This window comes from Diospyros lotus, chromosome 8, assembly GCF_014633365.1.
Source record: "Diospyros lotus cultivar Yz01 chromosome 8, ASM1463336v1, whole genome shotgun sequence".
NCBI classification, from domain to species: domain Eukaryota; kingdom Viridiplantae; phylum Streptophyta; class Magnoliopsida; order Ericales; family Ebenaceae; genus Diospyros; species Diospyros lotus.
The window spans coordinates 4,017,976-4,039,567 of record NC_068345.1 but is presented as its reverse complement, the minus strand read 5'-3'; the positions used below and the strand labels follow the sequence as shown (position 1 = coordinate 4,039,567).

At 37.0% G+C, this 21,592-nt stretch overlaps 1 protein-coding gene across 9 annotated transcripts in view; it reads left to right on the top strand.

Moving 5' to 3' along the window:
* LOC127807517 (uncharacterized) overlaps window positions 1-21,592 on the top strand; it is a 52,167-nt gene that overhangs the window by 10,124 nt on the left and 20,451 nt on the right. For 8 of the 9 annotated variants that reach the window (XR_008024720.1, XR_008024725.1, XR_008024721.1 and 5 more), the window contains 2 exons: window positions 4,470-4,547; window positions 5,043-5,149. Coding sequence is in view for 3 of the 9 variants with exons in the window: in XM_052345420.1 (XP_052201380.1) it covers window positions 4,470-4,547; window positions 5,043-5,149 (185 nt within the window). In the remaining 6 variants the exon portion in view is untranslated. The remainder of the gene's footprint in view (window positions 1-4,469; window positions 4,548-5,042; window positions 5,150-21,592) is intronic. The other variant, XM_052345419.1, reaches the window with a different exon arrangement.

Here is a 21,592-nt window from a genome sequence, read left to right as displayed (position 1 = left end):
CATCCCCTTCTTCAAGTTCAACACCAATACGGTGATTTTGTTCAATTGGAGTATCAATTACTCTACAACCCAACATACCAGTTTCCTGTAAAAGATCCAGCACATATTTTTGTTGTGAAATAAAGATACCCTCCTTAGATCGAGCCACCTCAATACCCAAAAAATATTTTAGATTGCCCAGCTCTTTTATTTCAAACTCGTGAATCAAGCATCTTTTCAAGCTTCAATACTGTCTTTATCATCTCCTGTCACAATAATATCATCAACATACACTAATAGAGCTGTGAGTTTACTCGTTTTAGAATGATGAATAAAAAGTGTATGATCTCCTTGACTTTGTTTATAGCCCAAACCAAGCATCACCTTTGTAAACCTTCCAAACCAAGCTCTGGGAGACTGTTTCAGCCCATAGAGAGCTTTCTTCAACCGGCATACAACATTTTCTCCTTGATTAGTCAATCCGAACCCAGGAGGAACTTCCATATAAATTTCTTCTTCTAAATCCCCATGTAAAAAGGCATTTTTAACGTCAAATTGATACAACGGCTAGTCTAACATAGCTGCTAAAAACAACAAAATTCTGACAGTATTCATTTTTGCTATTGGAGCAAACGTCTCAATGTAGTCCACACCATATATTTGTGTATAACTCTTGGCCACTAATCTAGCTTTGTACCTTTCGAGAGAGCCATTTGATTTATATTTCACTGTAAATACCCATCTACAACCCAACAATTTTCTTTCCTTTAGGTAGCTGGACCAAATCCCAGGTTTGGTTTTTTTCAAGTGCATCCATCTCAACCTTCATGGCCTCCTTCCAATTATCATTACTTAAAGCTTCAGATAGATTCTTTGGGAAAGGGATGGAGTTAAGGTTGGTCAAGAAGGCCTTGTGTGCCGGAGACAATTTAGAATAACTGAGGAATAGATGTAGGAGATGTTGAGTGCAGGCTCGGGTTCCTTTTCTTAGGGCAATTGGGATGTCCAGGTCATCCAAAATTGGTGTAAACGGCTGAGTGTTGCTTGGAATAGGTTTTGGTATAACAGTAGGTACTACAGGTTAAAGTTGGTTAGGACTCTTGTGTGAATCAGGTTGAGGGTTGCATTGATCTACACAAGGATTAGATAATTCAGCATGCTTAGAGATAAAATCAGGACCTTTTCTCCTTGAATAGACTTGCAGTGGGTGAGAAGAAGAGTGAACATTCTCTCCTGGAACCAGATTTAAGAAATCCTGAGGATGATTTGAAGGAGAAGGAGAAACTGGAAAATTTGAGAAATAGAATTCCCTTGACTGTTCATCCAATAAATTAGTCTCCCCCTTAATATCAGCCATATCAAAATATGATTGGTCCTCCACAAAGCTTACATCAGCCGAAACAAACAACTTCTTGGATGGAGGATGGAAACATTTATAACCTTTTTGAGTGGAGGAATATCCAACAAAGACACACTTAAGGGCTCCAGGATCCAATTTCCCTCTATGAGGAGAATGATTATGAACAAAAACCAAACAACCAAACACTCTTGGGCAAAGATTTGTTGGAATAAATTCTGGGAAAGCCTTAGTAAAAAGCTGAAGAGGACTTTGAAGATCAAGATTCCTAGAAGGAAGCCTATTGGTGAGATAAGTAGCTATCAAGATAGCTTTTCCCCAATAGCATTTAGGCATATTATTGTGGAATAACAAGGATCTTGTAACTGCCAACAAATGACCATTCTTCCTCACAGTTACTCCATTTTGCTGAGGGGTATAAACACAAGAAGACTCGTGAATTATACCCTTCTCTTGAAAGAAAAGAGATAGAGTTTGGTTGAAAAAAAATCTTTGGTATTGTCAGTTCTCATTCTTTTAATTTCAATACCAAATTGATTCTTAATCATGGTATAGAAATTAGAAAAAAAGGTGCATGCTTTTGATTTGTTCTTTAGAAGATACAACCACACAACTCGGGTACAATCATCCACAAACAACACAAACCATCGAGCACCCGAAATACTAGGCATAGGAGAAGGATCCCAAATGTCACTGTGAATTAAGTTGAAAGGAAAAGCACATCGAGTATTATTAAGAGGAAATGAAACTCTTTTATGCTTAGAAAATTGATAAACATCACAGTGAAAATCACTATTATCTAATCCCTTAAACAAAGAGGGATGCATAGACCGAAGAACTACAAAAGATGGATGTCCTAGGTGAAAATGATGAAGCCATAAGACATCCTTATTGGATTTAGCTACAAAAGATATAGGAGAAAAATGTTTTCTATCACTCGGTCCACTAGACTCTTCAAGGTAATGCAACCCCTCTTTCACCTTAGCATGCCCAATCTTCTTCCTCGTGTCCTTTTCCTGAAATTCACAAAGATTTGGATAGAAGATGGCATGACAATTAGTGTCTTGGGTTAGTTTTTTAATAGAGATGAGATTGGTGTTGAGTTTTGAGACATGAAGAACGTCTTTCAGAATTAGGTAATTGTTAACAAGGATATCCCCTATTCCAGCAACAGTAGTTAGGGATCCATCAGCCAACACAATCTTTTTAGTACTAGGGCGTGGTTTGTAGTTTAGAAATTTGTGTGAAGAATGGATCATGTGGTTGGTTGCACCGAAATCAAGAACCCAGTGTGATTTAAAATCTAAATCTGAAGCATTTAAGCAACAAGAATTGAAAGTAATACCTGTGAAGACGAGATTTGAAGCACTAACTCCTTGCTCTTTTTCAAGAGACCCCAATAGGTTCCTTAACTTCTCAATCTCCTCCTGTTTGAGCCCCATCAATTTTGTTAGTCCTATCTCTTTGCCTTCTGTATGCACTTGGTCACTGTAATTGGTCATATGAGATGTTTGTTGACCATTAGCAGTATAGACCTGCACCTTAGGCTTAAGTTGTTGTCCTCCTTTTGTTGGCTTCCCATGAAGCCTCCAACATCTATCAATCGTATGCCTCGGCTTCTTAGAGAAGGTGCACCACAAACTATCTTTTCTTGTGGTCCAGCTTGTATCCATGAATTTTTTATCTTCTTTAGTCCCTCTTTCACGTCCAACTCCTTTTAGAGTCAATAGAGCTAAACTCTCCAAGTGACCATGCTCCAACATAACTCCTCTTCGGCCTTCTTCTGCACGTACAATAGAAATTACTTCATTTAAGGAAGGTAGGTCAGACTTACCAAGAATCTAAATTCTAACAGCATCATATTCTAAATTTAGTCCAACCAAGAAGTCATATATTCGCTCATTCTCTACAAATCTCTTCTGGACTGCTGCATCTTCACTACATTTCATTTGGATGCACTGATAGTGATCCAATTCTTGCCACAAGGTCTGCAACAAGTTGGAATATTCGGTGATAGACCGATTCCCTTGCTTGGTTGCTGCTGCCTTGGTTCTAAGTTCATAAATCTGTGCGGCATCATGCACCTTTGAATAGGTAATCTTCACCGCCTCCCATATCTCCCTTGCCGTTGTTAAGAACATAACAGTATCACTAATCTTAAGACATGACTAATGAATCTTCTTCATCCCATGCACCATACATGAGATCATTCTCTTGCGGTCCAGATCCCTCCAAATGACTCAATTTTCCCTTGCCTTTCAAGAAAGTCTTGATAAGCTGGGACCACTTGAGGTAATTCTTGCCATTCAACCTATAGGCTGCTTGGACAATCGAAAGTTCTCCTCCAATACTATGACTAATCGGAAGTTCTCTCCCAGTACCTTGACTGGAACTTTCTATGACATCAGTCATGCCTTCTGATTTTTCAGTTTCGGCCTGCCATTCTATGGGTCGATGAGAGGATTGGATCAAGGGAGACTCTTGGCTACACAATCTCGACAGGCTTAGGACAAATCCTATGGCTCTGATACCATGTCAAGAAAACAAGAAAAAACTAAAACTTCATATTAAAATACAGCACAAGCTGTAAATTTATATAGCATAGGCACAGCCTGCCTTATGCAGATTAGGAAACTACCAAATCTAGGAAATACCAAATCTAGAAAGAAATAAAAAGGAAAGCTACAGCAAGAAATATACAGAAAATATACAAGACATAATATACAATCAAATCACTCAAATAAGGAAAGCAAAGTAATTAAATAAATCTCCTGTGGATATGAAGCAATATGAATCAGCCCCATAAGGAATTAATAATCAATATGAATCAGCCCCATCTTCTAACGACTTCATTCTAGTACTTATGAATCCACACATGCATCATTTTTGGAAGCATGTGATCTCAGAGGATGAAGGCTATAATGTTCAACCATATGGAGAATGGTGATCTCACTTTATAATATTTTCTCTTTTTATCTAGAAGAATCTCAAAGTGGTAGCTGGAAATAATCCTTTTTTTCCTTCTTTTTCTCTAATGCTGGCAAATGATTGTACTTGTTGTGTGTCTCTTCCTTCTCTACGTCTTATTGATGAGTTTTTCACATATTATAGTACTTTCATGGTTTGTTTGCAGGCAGTAGTACCTTATTGTTGGGAAGTGTGGACTCTTATGGTCGCCTTATTGTTTCTAAGCTGGATTTTAGTGGTCAAGGTACCCTACTTTTGGTTGTGTATATTCCATTGGGATGTGATTTTATTCCATTTCTTCATGGTAGTTCTAGTCACACTTTAACAAGAATCCAAGGGCAAACTAACAATGCCTTTACCCTTTGGCTGGATTCAGTAATCCATACTTTTATGATTTTATCTAGCAGCCATGTGGCATACATTTTCCCAATGGTTCTGCTATGCTCCTATGCCTTTTTTCCTTTTGCAGAAGATACCTGATGCTCATCCATTACACTCTCTTCTACTTCCCTCCTCTGGGGCCTTGGCTAATTACCTGAGTATTATTTCCCCTGTATGACCTGCATCTTTTAAGAAATTAATTGATCCTACATATATTCAACATCATCTGTGCATGCTAAGAATCAAAGTATGGCACGTGGCTACAGTACCTTAGTGTGTTAAAATTTATTTCCAGTGTAATGTTTGATTTGCTTGTTTTGCACTTGCAAGGTGGAAATGATTTAATTATATTCACCAGTTATTGCAGATGTTGATAGGCTTACATTTTCAGTATTGCCTCAAGATTGTGGAGTTGGAGAGGGTGGTTGGGCAGGGCTGTGCTTCAGTCCAAGTCAATGGTCCATGGTATCTAATCATTTTCCTATGTACTAATTTCATCTTTTTAGATACCTTGATTTGTTAATGCTCGAGTGTCATGATGTTCAGTCATGAGTGTCAAGTTGGAAATAACATGTTGCATATCTGCTTTAAATGTGTGAACATTACTTCTCTGATCTTAAACCTATTTCAGATAAACTGAAAAAAGATTACCCATAATGGTCATGTCACTTTCACCATCCTGATTGTCAAATATGATGGGATATTATTGATTTGCATCCTGAATGTAAAATTTGATAGAGGAGCAGCAAAAAATTTATCATTTTTGAACATCATTCGTGGGACAACACAAGGGTGGTAGCCTAATGGGATTGGATGGGGACTGAAGGTAAAATTCCCCAGGAGGTTGTGCTTTGAATTGAAACTTTTCATGGCTCACGTGGTTGTCGAAGCAAATCCAGCCGCGGTAATAATTCTTTACCAAATACTGTGTAAGGGGTGCCTCAATTTACTTGTATCTTTCACTTGGGCTAGGTGCATACTTGTGGCTCATTTAGGTTTTCCCAAGCTTAGCAGGATGGAGTCACCTATATCACATCTTGGTGAGCTGCATTAATAACCCCCTCCTTACCCTTTTTTAGTTAGGAAAAAAATATCATTTGCAAAATATCTGAACTAATAAATCCATCTATCATACAATGTGGCATGTTAATCAGAGCAATGTCTGGGGTTGGTTTGAATTCCTCTTCTTCTTTTCATTTGACAGTAAGATGCCCATTTATTATTTATTTATTTATTTTCCTTTTCAAGTCCATGTCTTGACACTTAAAACTGTCAACGCAAACTAAATTATAATTATTACCTTCTTGCTTCCTTGTCCTTTCCTTCTTAGTTAAGACTGCACACCTGCTGTTTTGCTTGTGGTATCATCATTGTAGTTTTGTGCACCTTATTGCAGAACCCTCAGATGTTGCAATTTCTCATAGTTAAGGTTTTGTTCATGCTACAATGTACAATCTACATCTAGGTTGTTTGGAATCAAGAGTTAAGCAGAGGATATTGGAAATTATATTTGTTCGAAATTTGGATCTTTTTCACTTTCTAGAAAAGAACAAGAGGTTTCTCCCCTTGTGGCTAATATCATAACGCAACGTGTAGCGCATGTGTAAAGAAAACACACAAAGAAACCTTTGAAACAATAAGTTTTAAATACCCTTGAGAGAACAAACTTCAACGACCAAAGTTGGACTCTCAATTAGGCACAAGAACCGAAATTGTTTGCTGGAAAAAAACCAAATTGGTTTGCTGGAATTTATTGAATAATAAAACTGATTACAACCCCTAGTTTCTAGGTATATTTATAGAGTTTGGCTAATACATTTAATACTTGTAAATAAAATCCAACTAGAATCCTAATAGAAATAAAACCCTAACAAACATAAAATAGAATTAACATCCTAAAACATATGAAGTATTAAAATATTGTTTCGCTACTATTCCGAGCTGCCTAGTTTGGGTTGGGTTGGCCTTGGGTTGGGTCGGCTTTGGGTTGGGTCTTGATTGGTGACCGCATCATTCACCTTCACTTGAGAAGAATTTGTCCTCGAATTATGATTCAAGTATGACAACTCAACATCCGACAAATATAAAGAAATATCAGTCATATTAAAAGTTTTGGAAATACCCATATGATTAGGAAAATCCATAACATAAGTATTATCATTGATCTTCTTTGTAATCTTGTGAGGACCATACTTCTTTGGCTTGAGTTTGTTTTGTTTTCCTGTTGGAATCCGTTCATTCTTTAAGAATATTATTACTTCATCTCCAACCTCAAATACCTTGTGCTTCCTATTCTTGTCAGCAGTTGCCTTGTACTTCTTATTCAACTTGTGTAACTTTTGCTTGACATCTTCTTGAACTGTTTGAACTTGCTCAGCTAAGTCATGAGCTACAACACTGGAACCTGGTATCTTTGGCAACTTTACCAAATCCAATGCATGATTGGGAACTTTTATGTATACGATGGAAAATGGTGATCTTCCTATTGAGCTATGCACAGTGTTGTTGTAGGCAAATTCCGCTTGAGCTATGACTAGGTCCCATTGTCTTGGCTTGTCTTTGTAAACATTGCAAATCAGATTTCCCAAGGTATGATTCACTGTTGAAGAGATTACTTGAGCTTGAGCGCCTATTTCTGTTAGAATAATTAGTTGTTATTCTGTTATGTGTTATATAGCATAGGCTGTTAGTTTGTTGTTATAGTAGTTAAGCGCTTTTATATATAAGCTCAGTGAGCTTCGTTGTAAGGTGTTGGAAATTGTATTCGTATTCTTCTTTGAAGATCGTTTCTCTATTTTCTCTTGTGCCCTAGATTTCTCTAAACCTATTCATCGTTACATGGTATCAGAGCCTGCGACTTGCATCAATGGCTTCGAATCTGGATCGAAATTCTTCCTCCTCACTTCCGATACCTTCTTCCACTTCGCTATCCTCATCTTCGCAGTCGGATTTCTCGTCTTTAGCAAAGGCATTTAGCTTCATACCTATCAAGCTAGACTCAAGTAACTATATCTTTTGGAATGCACAAATTCTTGCAACGATTCGTGCCTTCGACTTGTTGCCGTTTTTGAACAAGTCGCCTCCTCCTCCTAAATATGTGTCAAATCTGGCTGGTGATAGTGATGCTCCAATGATTAACGTAGATTATATGAATTGGATGCGGTCAGACCAATTGCTACTCGGCTGGTTGTTCTCCACCATTGACAAGGAGGTACTTGCGCAGGTGATTCAATGTGAATCATATGCCGAGGTATGGTCTGCTCTTGAGAGTTTATATTCTCGCCAAACTATAGCAAAATCTTTTCAATTAAAGCAGCAACTAAGGTCTGTTAAGAAGGATTCTATGTCTATTAATGATTACATACTGAAAATTAAGACAATTGGTCATTCATTGGCTGCTATTGGTGAATCCTTGAGTGATAAAGATTTGTTACTTGCAATCCTAAATGGATTAGATCATGAGTATGAGATAGTTGTAAGCTTGATCACCTATCAAATGGATGAAATAGACTTAGAAAAAGTGCAGTACTTGTTGTTAATGCATGAGCAGAGATTACATTCTAAAAATACTGCTGCATAGTCTATGGTGAATTTTGAGTCGGTTATGCATGCTCCTGTTAATGTAAACATGACTTCAGTTGCGTCACAAAATGGTAATAATACTAGAGGAGGTTTTGGACAAAGAGGAGGAGGATATAGAGGTGGAAGAGGTCGTGGTAGATCAAATAGAAGGATCTATTGTCAATTGTGTGGAAAACTAGGTCACTTTGTTGATAAATGCTATCATAGATTTGACAAAAATTTTCAAAGAAATGCTGGTGGTCAAAGTTTTCAGAATTTTCAGAGGTTTCCAGCTGCTAATTCTAGGGCATATGTAGCTACCTTTTTTGATTCTAATGAGACCTACATGACTGATATAGGTTCTTCTCAAGGAGTCACCTCGTATAGCCATTTTTCTCAGCCTCTAGAAAATTTGTCTCCCTCACCATTGCCTGATCATTCATGGTTTGTGGATTCTGGAGCCACAAATCATATCACTTCAAATCTCAATAACCTAACATTGCATTATCCTTACAATGGAGGAGACAAGGTCTCTATTGGAAATGGTAAGGAATTGTCTATATCTAATGTTGGTCTTGGACATCCATATACTAACACTAAGCCTTTTTCTATTATCACATTACCTAGAGTTTTTCATGTTCCTCATATGAAGAAAAGTTTAATCAGTGTATCACAACTTACTAATGATCACAATGTGATTGCTGAATTTCATTCCAATGTGTGTTTGATTAAGGACAAGAATACAGGTCGTGTGCTACTTCAAGGACAACTTAGGGATGGTCTTTATCAGCTAGTTCCTGCTCTTGGTCAAGCTGCCAGCATTCCTGAGAAATCTATCAAATCTTCTCATCTAGTGTCTTTTACAACTACTGCTACTTCGTCATCTATGAACAAATTTACTAAATTTTCTTCCAATTGTTGTAAACCACAGCTTCCATTTACTCATGGACTGTCTCCTAATGTTTGTTTAGTTCAGTACAATAAGACATGCCAGCAGTGGCATGCTCGATTGGGTCATCCTACGCACAATGTATTGAAATTGGTTCTTAATAAAGTTCGAGTTCCATGTTCTTCTTCAGCTCTTTCATTTTGTGATTCCTGTAAACTTGGCAAACATCATCAACTTCCATTTGTTTCTCATAATATTACTACCAAAAGGCCATTGGAGTTGATATATTCAGATGTTTGGGGTCCTTCTCCCACTATTTCTGTTAAAGGATTCAGATATTACATTATCTTTGTTGATGCTTACTCAAGATTCACATGGCTATATCCATTGAAATTAAAATCAGATGCTTTACCTACCTTTATTAGTTTTCATAAACTTGTTGAAAATCAACACCAAACCAAGCTTAAAGCTATCCAAACTGATAATGGGGGGGAATTTCAAGCCTTTTAAGCTTACCTACGAAGTCATGGAATACAGCCTAGGTTTTCATGCCCTTATACTCACCAACAAAATGGTGTAGCTGAAAGAAAACATAGGCATGTAGCTGAAATGGGTCTTACACTACTTGCTCATGCTCATATGCCATTAAAATTTTGGGAAGAGGCCTTTCAAACTGCAGCTTTTATTATTAATTTGCTGCCTTCCTCTTCATTATAGTTTCGTACCCCATTTGAGCTTCTCTATAAGAAAACACCAAATTATCTGTTACTTCAACCCTTTGGATGTACTTGCTTTCCTTATTTGAGACCTTATAACAAGCACAAGTTTGATTTTCACACAATCAAGTGTATATTTCTTGAATATAGCCATACTCAAGGAGGATACATTTGTTTGCGTCCTTCTGGAAAAATCTATGTTTCTAGGCATGTAAGTTTCAATCCTGATGAATTTCCTTTTCAAGGTCTTTTCTCTTCTTTGTCTTCTCTGTCATCTATGTCAAATTCAAATAATTCTTCTACTTTGATTTTTCAATCGCTTCCAAATTCATCTCCTTCTTCTATTTCTTGTCCTCGGGTAGCACAGTCCTCTAATTTGCCAGAATCAGTTCACAATTCTGTAAATTCTGATCATTCTTCAAGACAACCAGTGACATCATCTCAACCTGTTCACTCTTCTCCCAGCACATTAATTCTAGTTTCTAAGTTTACAACTGTTCCAGCTCCCTCCATTCATCCTATGATCACAAGGTCCAAGACTAAACAACTTCTAACCACTTCTCCTCAAGCCTTGGTGAGTTCCTTAGAACCTAATACAGTTCATGAGGCCTTATTAGACTCAAGATGGGTTAAAGCTATGGAGGAGGAGTTTGCAGCGTTGCAGAAAAATGATACATGGGAACTTGTTCCAATTTCTAATGATATGAATCTAATTGGATGTAAATGGGTGTTTAGAATTAAATATAATTCTGATGGGACTGTTCTAAAGTTCAAAGCTAGGCTGGTTGCAAAAGGTTTTCTTCAAAATCCAGGTGTTGATTATGCTGAAATATTTAGTCCTGTTGTTAAAGCACCTACTATTAGGGTGTTATTCTCTTTAGCAGTGATGTTTGGATGGGATATACAACAGGTTGATGTCAACAATGCATTTTTAAATTGTGATCTTGAAGAAGAAGTATTCATGTTGCAGCCGGAAGGCTTTGTCAGTTCTAAGTGTCCTTCTCATGTGCGCCGACTGAAAAAGTCTCTTTATGGACTTAAACAAGCTCCTACAGCTTGGTACACCAAGTTAAGAAATGCTCTTCAGTCTTGGGGTTTCATAAGGGCTGTTTCGGATGTTTCACTGTTTATTAAAAGAACTTCAGCCTTTGTCATATTTATCTTGGTATATGTTGATGATATATTGATTACTGGTTCAAGTTCAGCTGCTGTTCAAGCTTGTATTCATGATCTTGACACTCATTTTGCTCTAAAAACCCTAGGATCTGTTAATTATTTTCTAGGGTTTAAAGCATATAGAGATAGAAATAGTCTCTATCTTACTCAATCCAAATATGTGCTAGATTTGTTAAAGAAGGCTGCTATGTCAGATTGTAATCCATGTGACACTCCAGTTGATTCAGCTATTTCTCTAACTGATGAAGGTGAAGTATTTGCTAATCCATCCTTATATCGAACACTTATAGGGTCATTACAATATCTTACTTATACAAGACCTGATATAGCTTTTGGAGTGAATAAACTTAGTCAGATTTTGGCTAATCCTAAGCAGCAACACTGGTTGGCTTGTAAAAGGCTGTTGAGATATCTTAAGGGTACAATTGGTCTTGGCCTTTTATTTTCACCTTCTTTAGCAGATTTATCTCTTAATGTTTACACGGATGCTGATTTTGCTGGCTGTAGAGTCTCTAGACGGTCAACTAGTGGATTATGTATCTTTCTTGGTAACAATCTAATCATTTGGAGTTCAAAGAAACAATTAGTGGTGGCTAGATCTGTTGGGGAGGCTGAGTATAGAGCCATTGCTCAAGGGGTGACAAAAGTTATGTGGCTGACATCTTTGTTTGGTGAGCTGGGTTATTCATGTGTGCATACTCCAATTATTTGGAGTGACAATCAAGCAGTCAAAAGCATGGCTGAAAATCCAATTTTTCATGCTCGTACAAAACATATTGAGATTGATATTCATTTTGTTCGTGAAAAGGTGGAGAAGAATCAAGTTGAGATTAGGTATGTGCCTACTACTCATCAAATTACAGATGTATTTACTAAAGGATTGTCGCGGAGCAGATTTAAAGAATTGGTGAACAAGCTAAGTTTACAGCAGTCTTCTATGGTTGCTGTGGTTGCTGGTACTAAAGCTGACTCTAGAGAATTAACTGCTAGACGAAGTCTCAAAGGGAAGTCTACTTTGAGGGGAAATGTTGAAGAGATTACTTGAGCTTGAGCGCCTATTTCTGTTAGAATAATTAGTTGTTATTTTGTTATGTGTTATATAGCATAGGCGGTTAGTTTGTTGTTATAGTAGTTAAGCGCTTTTGTATATAAGCTCAATGAGCTTCGTTGTAAGGTGCTGGAAATTGTATTCGTATTCTTCTTTGAAAATCGTTTCTCTATTTTCTCTTGTGCTCTAGATTTCTCTAAACCTATTCATCGTTACATTCACCACCTCTACCTGTCCATCACTCTGGGGATGTGCTGTGCTGCTGAAATTCAAAGATGAATCGAACATCCTCCATAAGGTAATCCAGAAATAACTCAAGAACCTTGAATCATGATCTAAAGTAATAGTTTTAGGGACTCCATGTAGTCTAACAACCTCTCTGAAAAACAGTTTGGCTGTAGCTACTGCATCTACCATCTACCGTCTTCTTGCATGAAAGAAAGTGCGTCATCTTGGAAAACTTGTCAACCACTACAAAAATAGAATCCATACCTTGTTGGATTCGCGGTAGACTCAACACAAAGTTCATAGACAAATCTTCCCAAATAGCATTGGAACAGGCAATGGCATGTAGAGACCGACATTAGAAGATTGCCCCTTAGTTGTTTGACATACATAACACCTTGGCCACAATAATAGAAACATCTCTCCTTACTCTTGGCCAATAATACCTTCCCATAACAGCTTCAATAGTCTTGTCCCTACCAATATGCCCTGCTAAGCCACGACCATGCAAATCCCAAATAATTTTCTCACGAAGGGTTGTGCAAGGGATGCACAGCTGATTTTCCTTCATGAGAAACCCATCATGCGCATAGAAATCTCCTGAAAATTGCTAAGACATGCATTGTTCCCACACGTGTTTGAAATCATCTTCTATCACATATAATTCTTTCAGGCACTCGAACCCAACAATCTCAACACTAAGGGTCTTGATCAAATCCACACGCCTACTCAAAGCGTCCGCCACTCGATTATGCTGTCCTGACTTATGCACAATTTTGTATGGAAATTTATCAACAAAAGCAGACCATTTAGCATGCACATCACTCCTCAGCTGCCTTTGACTACTCAAGTACTTAAGAGCTTGGTAATCCGTGTAAAGAACAAACTCTTTAACAATCAAGTTTTTTAAGAGCCCTCACCATTGCATAAAACTCCTTATCTTAAGTAGACCACTTTCTTCTGGCTTTACACAACTTCTCATTGAAAAATGAAATTGGTCTCTTCTCTTGGGACAACACAGCACCTATACCCATTCCACTCACATTACACTCAACCTCAAACAATTTGTCAAAGCTTGGTAAAGCTAAGACGAGAGCGGTACATAACTTCTCTTTTATCAAGGTGAAACTTTGCCCTTGTTCTTTGTCCCAATGGAACTACCCTTTCCTTAAACACTCAGTAATTGTAGCCACAATACTACTAAAGTGTTCGATAAATTGCCTATAGAAAGTTGCTAACCCATGGAAACTCCTCACATCATTGACACTTTTAGGGGTTGGCCACTCTCTAATAGCTCACACTTTTTCCTCATCTACCTTTATGCCCTCTTTGCTTACAACAAAGCCCAAGAACAACAAGCTCTCACTCATAAAAGTACAGTTCTTCAAATTAGCATAAAGTTTGTTTTCCCTCAACACACTCAACACCTCCCGAAAATGCCCTACATACTCATCAATAGACTTACTATATATCAAAATATATCACAATGAATTTACCAATGAAATGACGTAGTACTTGATTTATTAGTCTCATGAAAGTGCTCGATGCATTGGTTAGTCCAAAGGGCATGACTAACCACTCAAACAACCCATCTCTCGTCTTGAAAGCTATCTTCCACTCATCTCCAGGTCGAATTCTGATTTGATGATAACCACTTTTGAGATCAATTTTGGTAAAAATCATAGCCCCATCAAGTTGATCAAGCATGTTATCGAGCCTAGGAATTGGAAACTTGTACCCAATAATAATCTTGTTGATGGCTTTGCTGTTAACACACATCCTCCAACTCCCATCTTTCTTTGGTGTCAATAATGTTGGCACTGCACATGGACTCATGCTTTTTTGAATGTGCCCTTTTCTCAACAATTCTCTACCTGCTCACGCAAAATCTCATTCTTCCAGGGACTCATTCTGTAGTGTGGTAGGTTAGGCAAGCTAAATCAGGAATCAAGTCAACGTGGTGTTGAATATCCCTCATAGGAGGTAACTCATTAGGCAACTCCTCAGGAACCACATCATAAAATTCCTCCAACAATCCCTATACCTCCACTACAATTTGATTCACCTTTAGTGGCTTACTCATGCTCTCCCCCTTGACAACCAACAAGTGAACCTCTCAGGCATCCCTACACTCCCTCACAAACTCAGTGTGCTTATGTGTAATGGTAAGAAAATTCTGCCCCTCCACTTTAGAAGCTTTGATTTGGTTCTTTTCCACTATGGGTAACAAAGTATAACGCACACCCTCTTTCTCAAGCTGATATGTGTTCTTCCTACCTCAGTGCTTAGCATCCACATCAAATAGCCAAGGTTTCTCAAATAAAATATGCAAGCATCCATATCAACAATATCACAAAAGACTTCATCAGAGTACTTACCAATAGAGAAAGGCACACTGCAGCATTCATCCACACGTATGCCACCAACTTCTTTAATTCATCTGATGGTATAAGGGTTTGGATGCTTTTTAGGGGTCAGCTACAACTTTTCCACCACATCTCTTCTTATAATGTTCTCCTAGCTTCCACTATCAATAATTAACTCAAAGATCTTTTCCTTTTACCGTACACCTCGTGCAGAAAAGCTTATGCCGTTTGTTGAGCCAACTTGCTCATATTAATTAAGTTTTGATGATTACCAAAAATATTTTTATGATATAAATGTTTTCTCTTACTCATGCAAAAATTAAATTTATTTTGAATTAAAAGAGAATTGCTTTTAGACATGTTTTCTTGTTTTAATCATTTATGTCTCAAAAGCTTATATTTGAATTTTCAAATTTGAAATTAAAGGAGAATTGTTTTTAGACATATTTTCTCTTACTCATACAAAAAATAAATTTATTTTGAATTAAAGGAGATTGTTTTTAGACATGTTTTCTTGTTTCAATCATTTATGTCTCAAAACTTATATTTAAATTTTCAAATCTTGATTTCTCATGCAAAAAGTAAATTTATTTTCAATTAATGGTGAGACATGTTTTTTTATTGTTTAAGAAAATTTAAATATTTTTTGAATTTCAAACTTCATATTAACCCTTTCTTTAGTGGCTAAAATGCTTATAAATGCCCCCCCTAAACTCATTTTTTGAGTATCCAAGTACTTCCATTGCATATCCAAAGCACTCGAAAGCTCTCAAACGCTCTCAAGTAAAACATCCAAGCAATCCGAGACTCTCAAAGCATTATTGCACATCCACTGAAGAGCCACTAGGCAAGAGAAGAAAAGTTCTTTCAAGTCTTCTATGACAAATTTGAACTTCTTCATTTGAGGTTACAAATTTATTTATTTATTTAAATATTATTACCTTGTATAATTTGTTCTTAATTGCTTATTTGTGTCCAAGTGTGGACAAATTATTTGTAAACATTTAAATTATTATTGAGGATTGTATAGGTTTCCTAGATCCATTAAAATCTAGGTGAATCTAGTTTCCAAGGTAAGTTAGGGAGAAAACTTTTGTGTAGTTGTTGCCTAGAATCTATTGTAAACTAGGTGTGTATCTAGTTTCCAATGTGAGTTAGTGTGGAAAGCTTGGTGATTTTGATTTAGTAGAACCCCAAGGGTGGTTAGACCTTGGGAGAGTGAATTAGGTGTGTGTGGAAACACCGAACCACTACAAATTATGTCGTGCTTCATATTATTTATTCTTGCTATATCTTGTGACTTGCAATTTATTAATCTCAAATTTACATATACATAGTTATAAAATCTTAATTTGTTTAAAATTAAATAACAAGAATTTAATTAAAATAAAATAATTTATATATATTCTTAGAGAAAATAATTAATTAATAATATTTATTAAAAGGGAGAAAAATTTTAAATACTCAGTTCACCCCCCCTCTTGAGTGGCCATATCTTAAGGGACCAACACTGCTAAATAGTATCTTCATTCTTTTGAGATAGCATTAACTTCCTCACTACACAAATATACTCTCCATGTTCATACTCTTCTTCGTCATCCTCCCCATCAAGCCCGCAATATACTTTCTCTTTAGCAACATCTTCCCCCTCTCTTTCTACAATGTTAATTGTTTTCTTCCTTGGGCAATCACTAGATTGATGCCTATGGTTATTGCACTTGAAACACTTTAAAAGAACATGCTTTGTATAAAGATTACGGGATTTTGGAAGATTAGAAGTAGTACCTCAAATGCTTCCCCTCGTTGTAGCCTTATTAGGGTTAATTATATGAGGTGGATTGGAGGGTTGCGCTCCCTGAACCGACTTGTGCGCTCCCTGAACCGACTTGTGTTAAGAAGAGAAAAGTTGTTAAATCAGTTTCTGATTATTGTTAATTAGCTAAACTAATTTCGGTTAGTTAGATTGGTTAGAAACAGAATTTTTGTTTCTGTTTTCTTTTCTTTTCTTTCTTCTGTATATAAGTTCTATTTTTCCTTCATCAATGAGATTGAGGCATTCATTTCATAACATGGTTTCAGAGCTATTGGTGCTCGTCTCTTCCCTCTGTGATACAACTATTGCAGCTTTGATTGTTCTGTAAAGCTTTGTTTCTTTCTTTCCGAAATTTTCCAGTATTTTTCCTTTCTTTCGTCAATAGCAACCATGGCCTCCAGACTCAATCCTATTGAAGATCCTTCCTCACCGTATTATCTTCATCATTCTGAGAATCATAGCTCTGTGATTATTACTCCAGAGCTTACATCCACAAATTTCACCTCTTGGAAACGCTCGTTCTTGCTTGTTGTTTCTATTAGGAATAAGCAAGGGTTCCTAGATGGTTCTATAGCTAAACCAGATCCAGAAGGTCCTCTCTACCTGTCGTGCATACGATGCAACAATCTAATTGTGGCATGGTTGCTGCGTTCTATTTCACCGTCGATTGCTTCAACCGTGTTTTACATGGAGGATGCGCATCTCATTTGGAATACATTACTTCAAAGGTTTTCTCAACCTGATGAATCTAGAATTTGTCATCTACAACATCTATTATGCACTATTAATCAAGGTATGAAGTCCGTTGATTCTTATTTTACTGAACTCAATGGAGTATGGGAAGAATTATGGAATTTTAGACCTTTGCCACATTGTGTGTGTGGTTCATGTAACAAAGCATGTTTTCAGAAGTTTGTTGATGCTCAACTCAAAGATTATGTGTTTAGGTTTCTTAACGGACTAAATGAGTCATATCAGGCTCTGCGCACTCAAATAATTCTTATGCAACCTTTTCCTACACTAGATCAGGTCTATAATATGGTGCTCAAAGAAGAAACACAAAGGAGTGTATGTATTCAAACACAGAATTTGAGTGAAATGTCTGCAATGGCTGTTAAGAGAGGGGATAAGTCTGAGGTTGTATGCTGATATTGTGGTAAACCTAGGCATACGAGAGATAAATGCTACAAATTGAATGGTTTTCCACCTGGTTTTAAGTTTACAAAATCAAAGACTTCTGGTGCTAATTCAAATCATGGATCAGTTAATCAAGTTTTCAGTGAATAGCCTAAGGTGAATGTTGATCAGGAGCCTGTGGATCAATCTGTACAATTAAGTTTCTCTAAAGAACAAGTTCAAAAACTTATGGCATTGCTCAATGATCATTCCTTGCTTGATTCACAGCCTAAATCAACCAATTCCCCTACACATTTGGCCAACTTTGTAGGTATACATTCAATTTTTTCTGCAGTAAATTCTACCACATTTCATAATCTGTTGCGAACAAAGTTTGTTGCTTCCCCATGGATCATTGATACCGGAGCAACAGATCACATTATTTGTTCTTTGACTCTTTTTTATTCATATGTTCCACTTCAAAATGCCTTTGTTCATTTGCCTAATGGTATAAAAGTTCAAGTTACACATATTGGCACAGTTATCTTGAACTCTCATATCGTTTTACACAATGTCCTTCTAGTTCCAACCTTTACATTCAATCTCTTATCAGCTAGTAAACTCACTTCAACCAAGAAAGATTGCCTCATTGTTCTTTCTAATTGTTGTGTTATTCAGGACCTGTCTTCATGGATAACGATTGGCATAGCTAAGCTTCGAGATGGTCTTTTTTACTTGCAGCCTCATTTTCAACCTACAATGTTTCATGTTGCTGCTCATGCTACTTTTTGTTCCAATAAAACCACTTGTAATGTTTCCTCAAATGTATGGCATCACAGGCTAGGACATATATCTAGTAAAAACTTTCATTCTTTACGGTCCGTTGTACCCAATTTGCCACTTGTAGATAGTTCTTGTTTGACTTGTCCTAAAGCAAAGTTGAAACGTTCTCCTTTTCCTGTTCATACTAATCGTTCTACTACTTTCTTTGATCTAGTGCATATGGATATATGGGGTCCATATTCCCAATCTGATATTGCTCGAAATCATTATTTTTTTACCATTGTTGATGATTTTTCGAGATGTTCTTGGCTGTCCTTACTGAAAACAAAATCAGAGGTCCCTGAACTAATCCAACAATTTTATTATCTGGTCCTTAATCAATTTCACAAGTCCATTAAGGCCATTAGAACTGATAATGGACTTGAATTCTCTTTGCCTACCTTTTGTGCTTCAAAAGGGATTTTACATCAAACAAGTGCGTTTATACACCCCAACAGAATGGGGTGGTGGAACGAAAACATCAAACCATCTTGAACATTGCCAGAGCCCTTTTGTTTCATGCTTCTTTACCTATAAAATTCTAGGGTGATGCTGTGCTTACTGCCATTTATCTTATAAACAGAACTCCATCCCCTATTCTAGACAATAAGACACCCTATGAAATGCTCTTCAATAAACCTCCTGGTTATAGTCATCTTAGATCATTTGGATGCTTATGCTTTGCTGCCAATCTTATTGCTCATAGAAGGAAATTTGATTGTCAAGCCAGAAGGTGTATATTCTTGGGTTATCCTATTGGTGTCAAAGCTTACAAACTCTATGATTTAGATTCCAACAGTGTTGTTCTTTCTAGAGATGTTCAATTTCATGAAGATATTTTTCCCTTTCGTGATATTGCACATCAAACCATTGTTCCTGTTTCAGCTGATGTTCCTAATTTGGTTCTTCCATCATTTCCTTCAACACCCTCTGTTGATTCTTCTCCTTCTCCTGTTGCTTCTCTTACTACAGATTTAATTGATCCTGCTCCTACTATACCTGATTCCCCACCTATCACCTCTATACAGCCTAGACGCAGCACTAGACCTATCAAACCACCTTCCTACCTCAAGGACTACCACACTAACCTACAGTTCTCTGATTCTCTACCTTCCTCATCCAATGGCTGTACTTTATATCCTATTCAACACTTTGTTTCATATGATAATCTGTCCTCACAGTACAAAGCCTTTACCTTGTCCATCTCTACCACTTTTGAACCAACCACTTATACTCAAGCAAGTCAGTTTGTTCATTGGCAACATGCCATGCATGAAGAACTGAAAGCTTTAGAGGACAACAACACTTGGCAGATTGTTCCTTTACCCTCCAGTAAACATGCCATTGGTTGCAAATGGGTGTACAAAACAAAGTTAAGGTAGATGGCAGCATTGAGAGGTACAAAGCTCGTTTGGTTGCTAAGGGTTTTAATCAAAAAGAGGGCTTTGACTATCACGAGGCATTTAGTCCTGTTGCCAAACACACAACTGTTAAGAGTATTTCTTGCTCTTGCTGCTTCTAATAACTGGTACCTTTCTCAACTTGATGTTAATAATGCGCTTCTTAATGGGGATCTTCTTGAAGAAGTTTATATGGATATTCCCCTTGGCTATCAGCTTCCGGGGGAGACCGGTATTGCATCTGATAGCTCACAGTCTAAAGACATTAAGCTTGTGTGCAAATTACAGAAATCATTATATGGTTTAAAGCAGGCTTCTAGACAGTGGAATGCCAAGTTTACTGAGTGTTTACTTCACTGTGGATTTATTCAATCAAAGTCAGATTACTCTTTATTCACTAAACATATGGGAGAAAATATTGTTGCTTTATTGGTTTATGTTGATGACATTATTATAGCAAGCAACAAAACTATGCTTATTGAAGATCTGAAGAAATACTTGAGCTCTCACTTTAAGCTTAAAGATTTAGGTGAACTGAAATATTTCCTTGGACTTGAAATAGCCAGATCCAAACATGGAATATCACTGTCTCAAAGAAAGTATACTCTTGGGTTGCTGGAAGACTATGGTGATTTGGGAGCAAAACCAAGTAATACACCTATGGAGGTAAATCATAGGCTGGTTCATACTGATATTGACTTGCTGCAAGAGCCAACAATATATAGGCAGCTTGTAGGGAAGTTGTTATACTTAACTCTAACAAGACCTGATATTAGCTATGTTGTTCATACTTTAACTCAGTTCATGGACAAACCAGCAACAATACATTTGAATGCTGCATACAGAGTTTTGAGATATCTTAAGTCAGCACCAGGACAAGGTATACTTATGTCATCATCTTCTGATTTAGTCCTAAAAGCATATTCAGATAGTGATTGGGGAGGGTGCAATGAAACAAGAAAATCCTTGACAGGATTTTGTATTTTTCTTGGAGATGCTTTGGTTAGTTGGAAGTCAAAGAAATAGCAGACAGTGGCAAGAAGTTCCGCTGAAGCAGAGTATAGGGCAATGGCTGTGACTACATGTGAGGTTATGTGGCTGATTTATCTGTTAAATGACTTAAAAATTCGTCATGAGGGATCAATGCACTTGTATTGTGATAATGTTTCAGCATTGCATATCTCCAAGAATCCAATGTTTCACGAAAGAACAAAGCATATTGAGCTAGATTGTCATTTTGTTAGAGAAAAGGTTCTTGCAGGAGTAATAAAGCCATTGCATTTGAAGACTAATCTCCAGCTAGCAGACATGTTTACAAAGGCATTGCATCCATCTCAATTTCACAGTTTGCTAGTCAAGATGAGCATGCATAACATATATGCTCGTCTTGAGGGGAGTGTTAAGAAGAGAAAAGTTGTTAAATCAGTTTCTGATTATTGTTAATTAGCTAAACTAATTTCAGTTAGTTAGATTGGTTAGAAACAAAATTTTTGTTTCTGTTTTCTTTTCTTTCTTTCTTCTGTATATAAGTTCTATTTTTCCTTCATCAATGAGATTGAGGCATTCATTTCATAACAACTTGCCTCTATCAAAAGATGCTTGTTCATTTTCATTCCCACTATATTGGTGATAGTTATCATTACGGGCTCTCTCACTCAACATTAACTCAGCCTTTAAAGCTAAGTTTCTTACTTCTTGCACACTCAAAACCATCTGAACCCCAATTTTATCATTAATAGCAGGCTTCAATCTATTCAAGTAACGAGTTACTTGTTG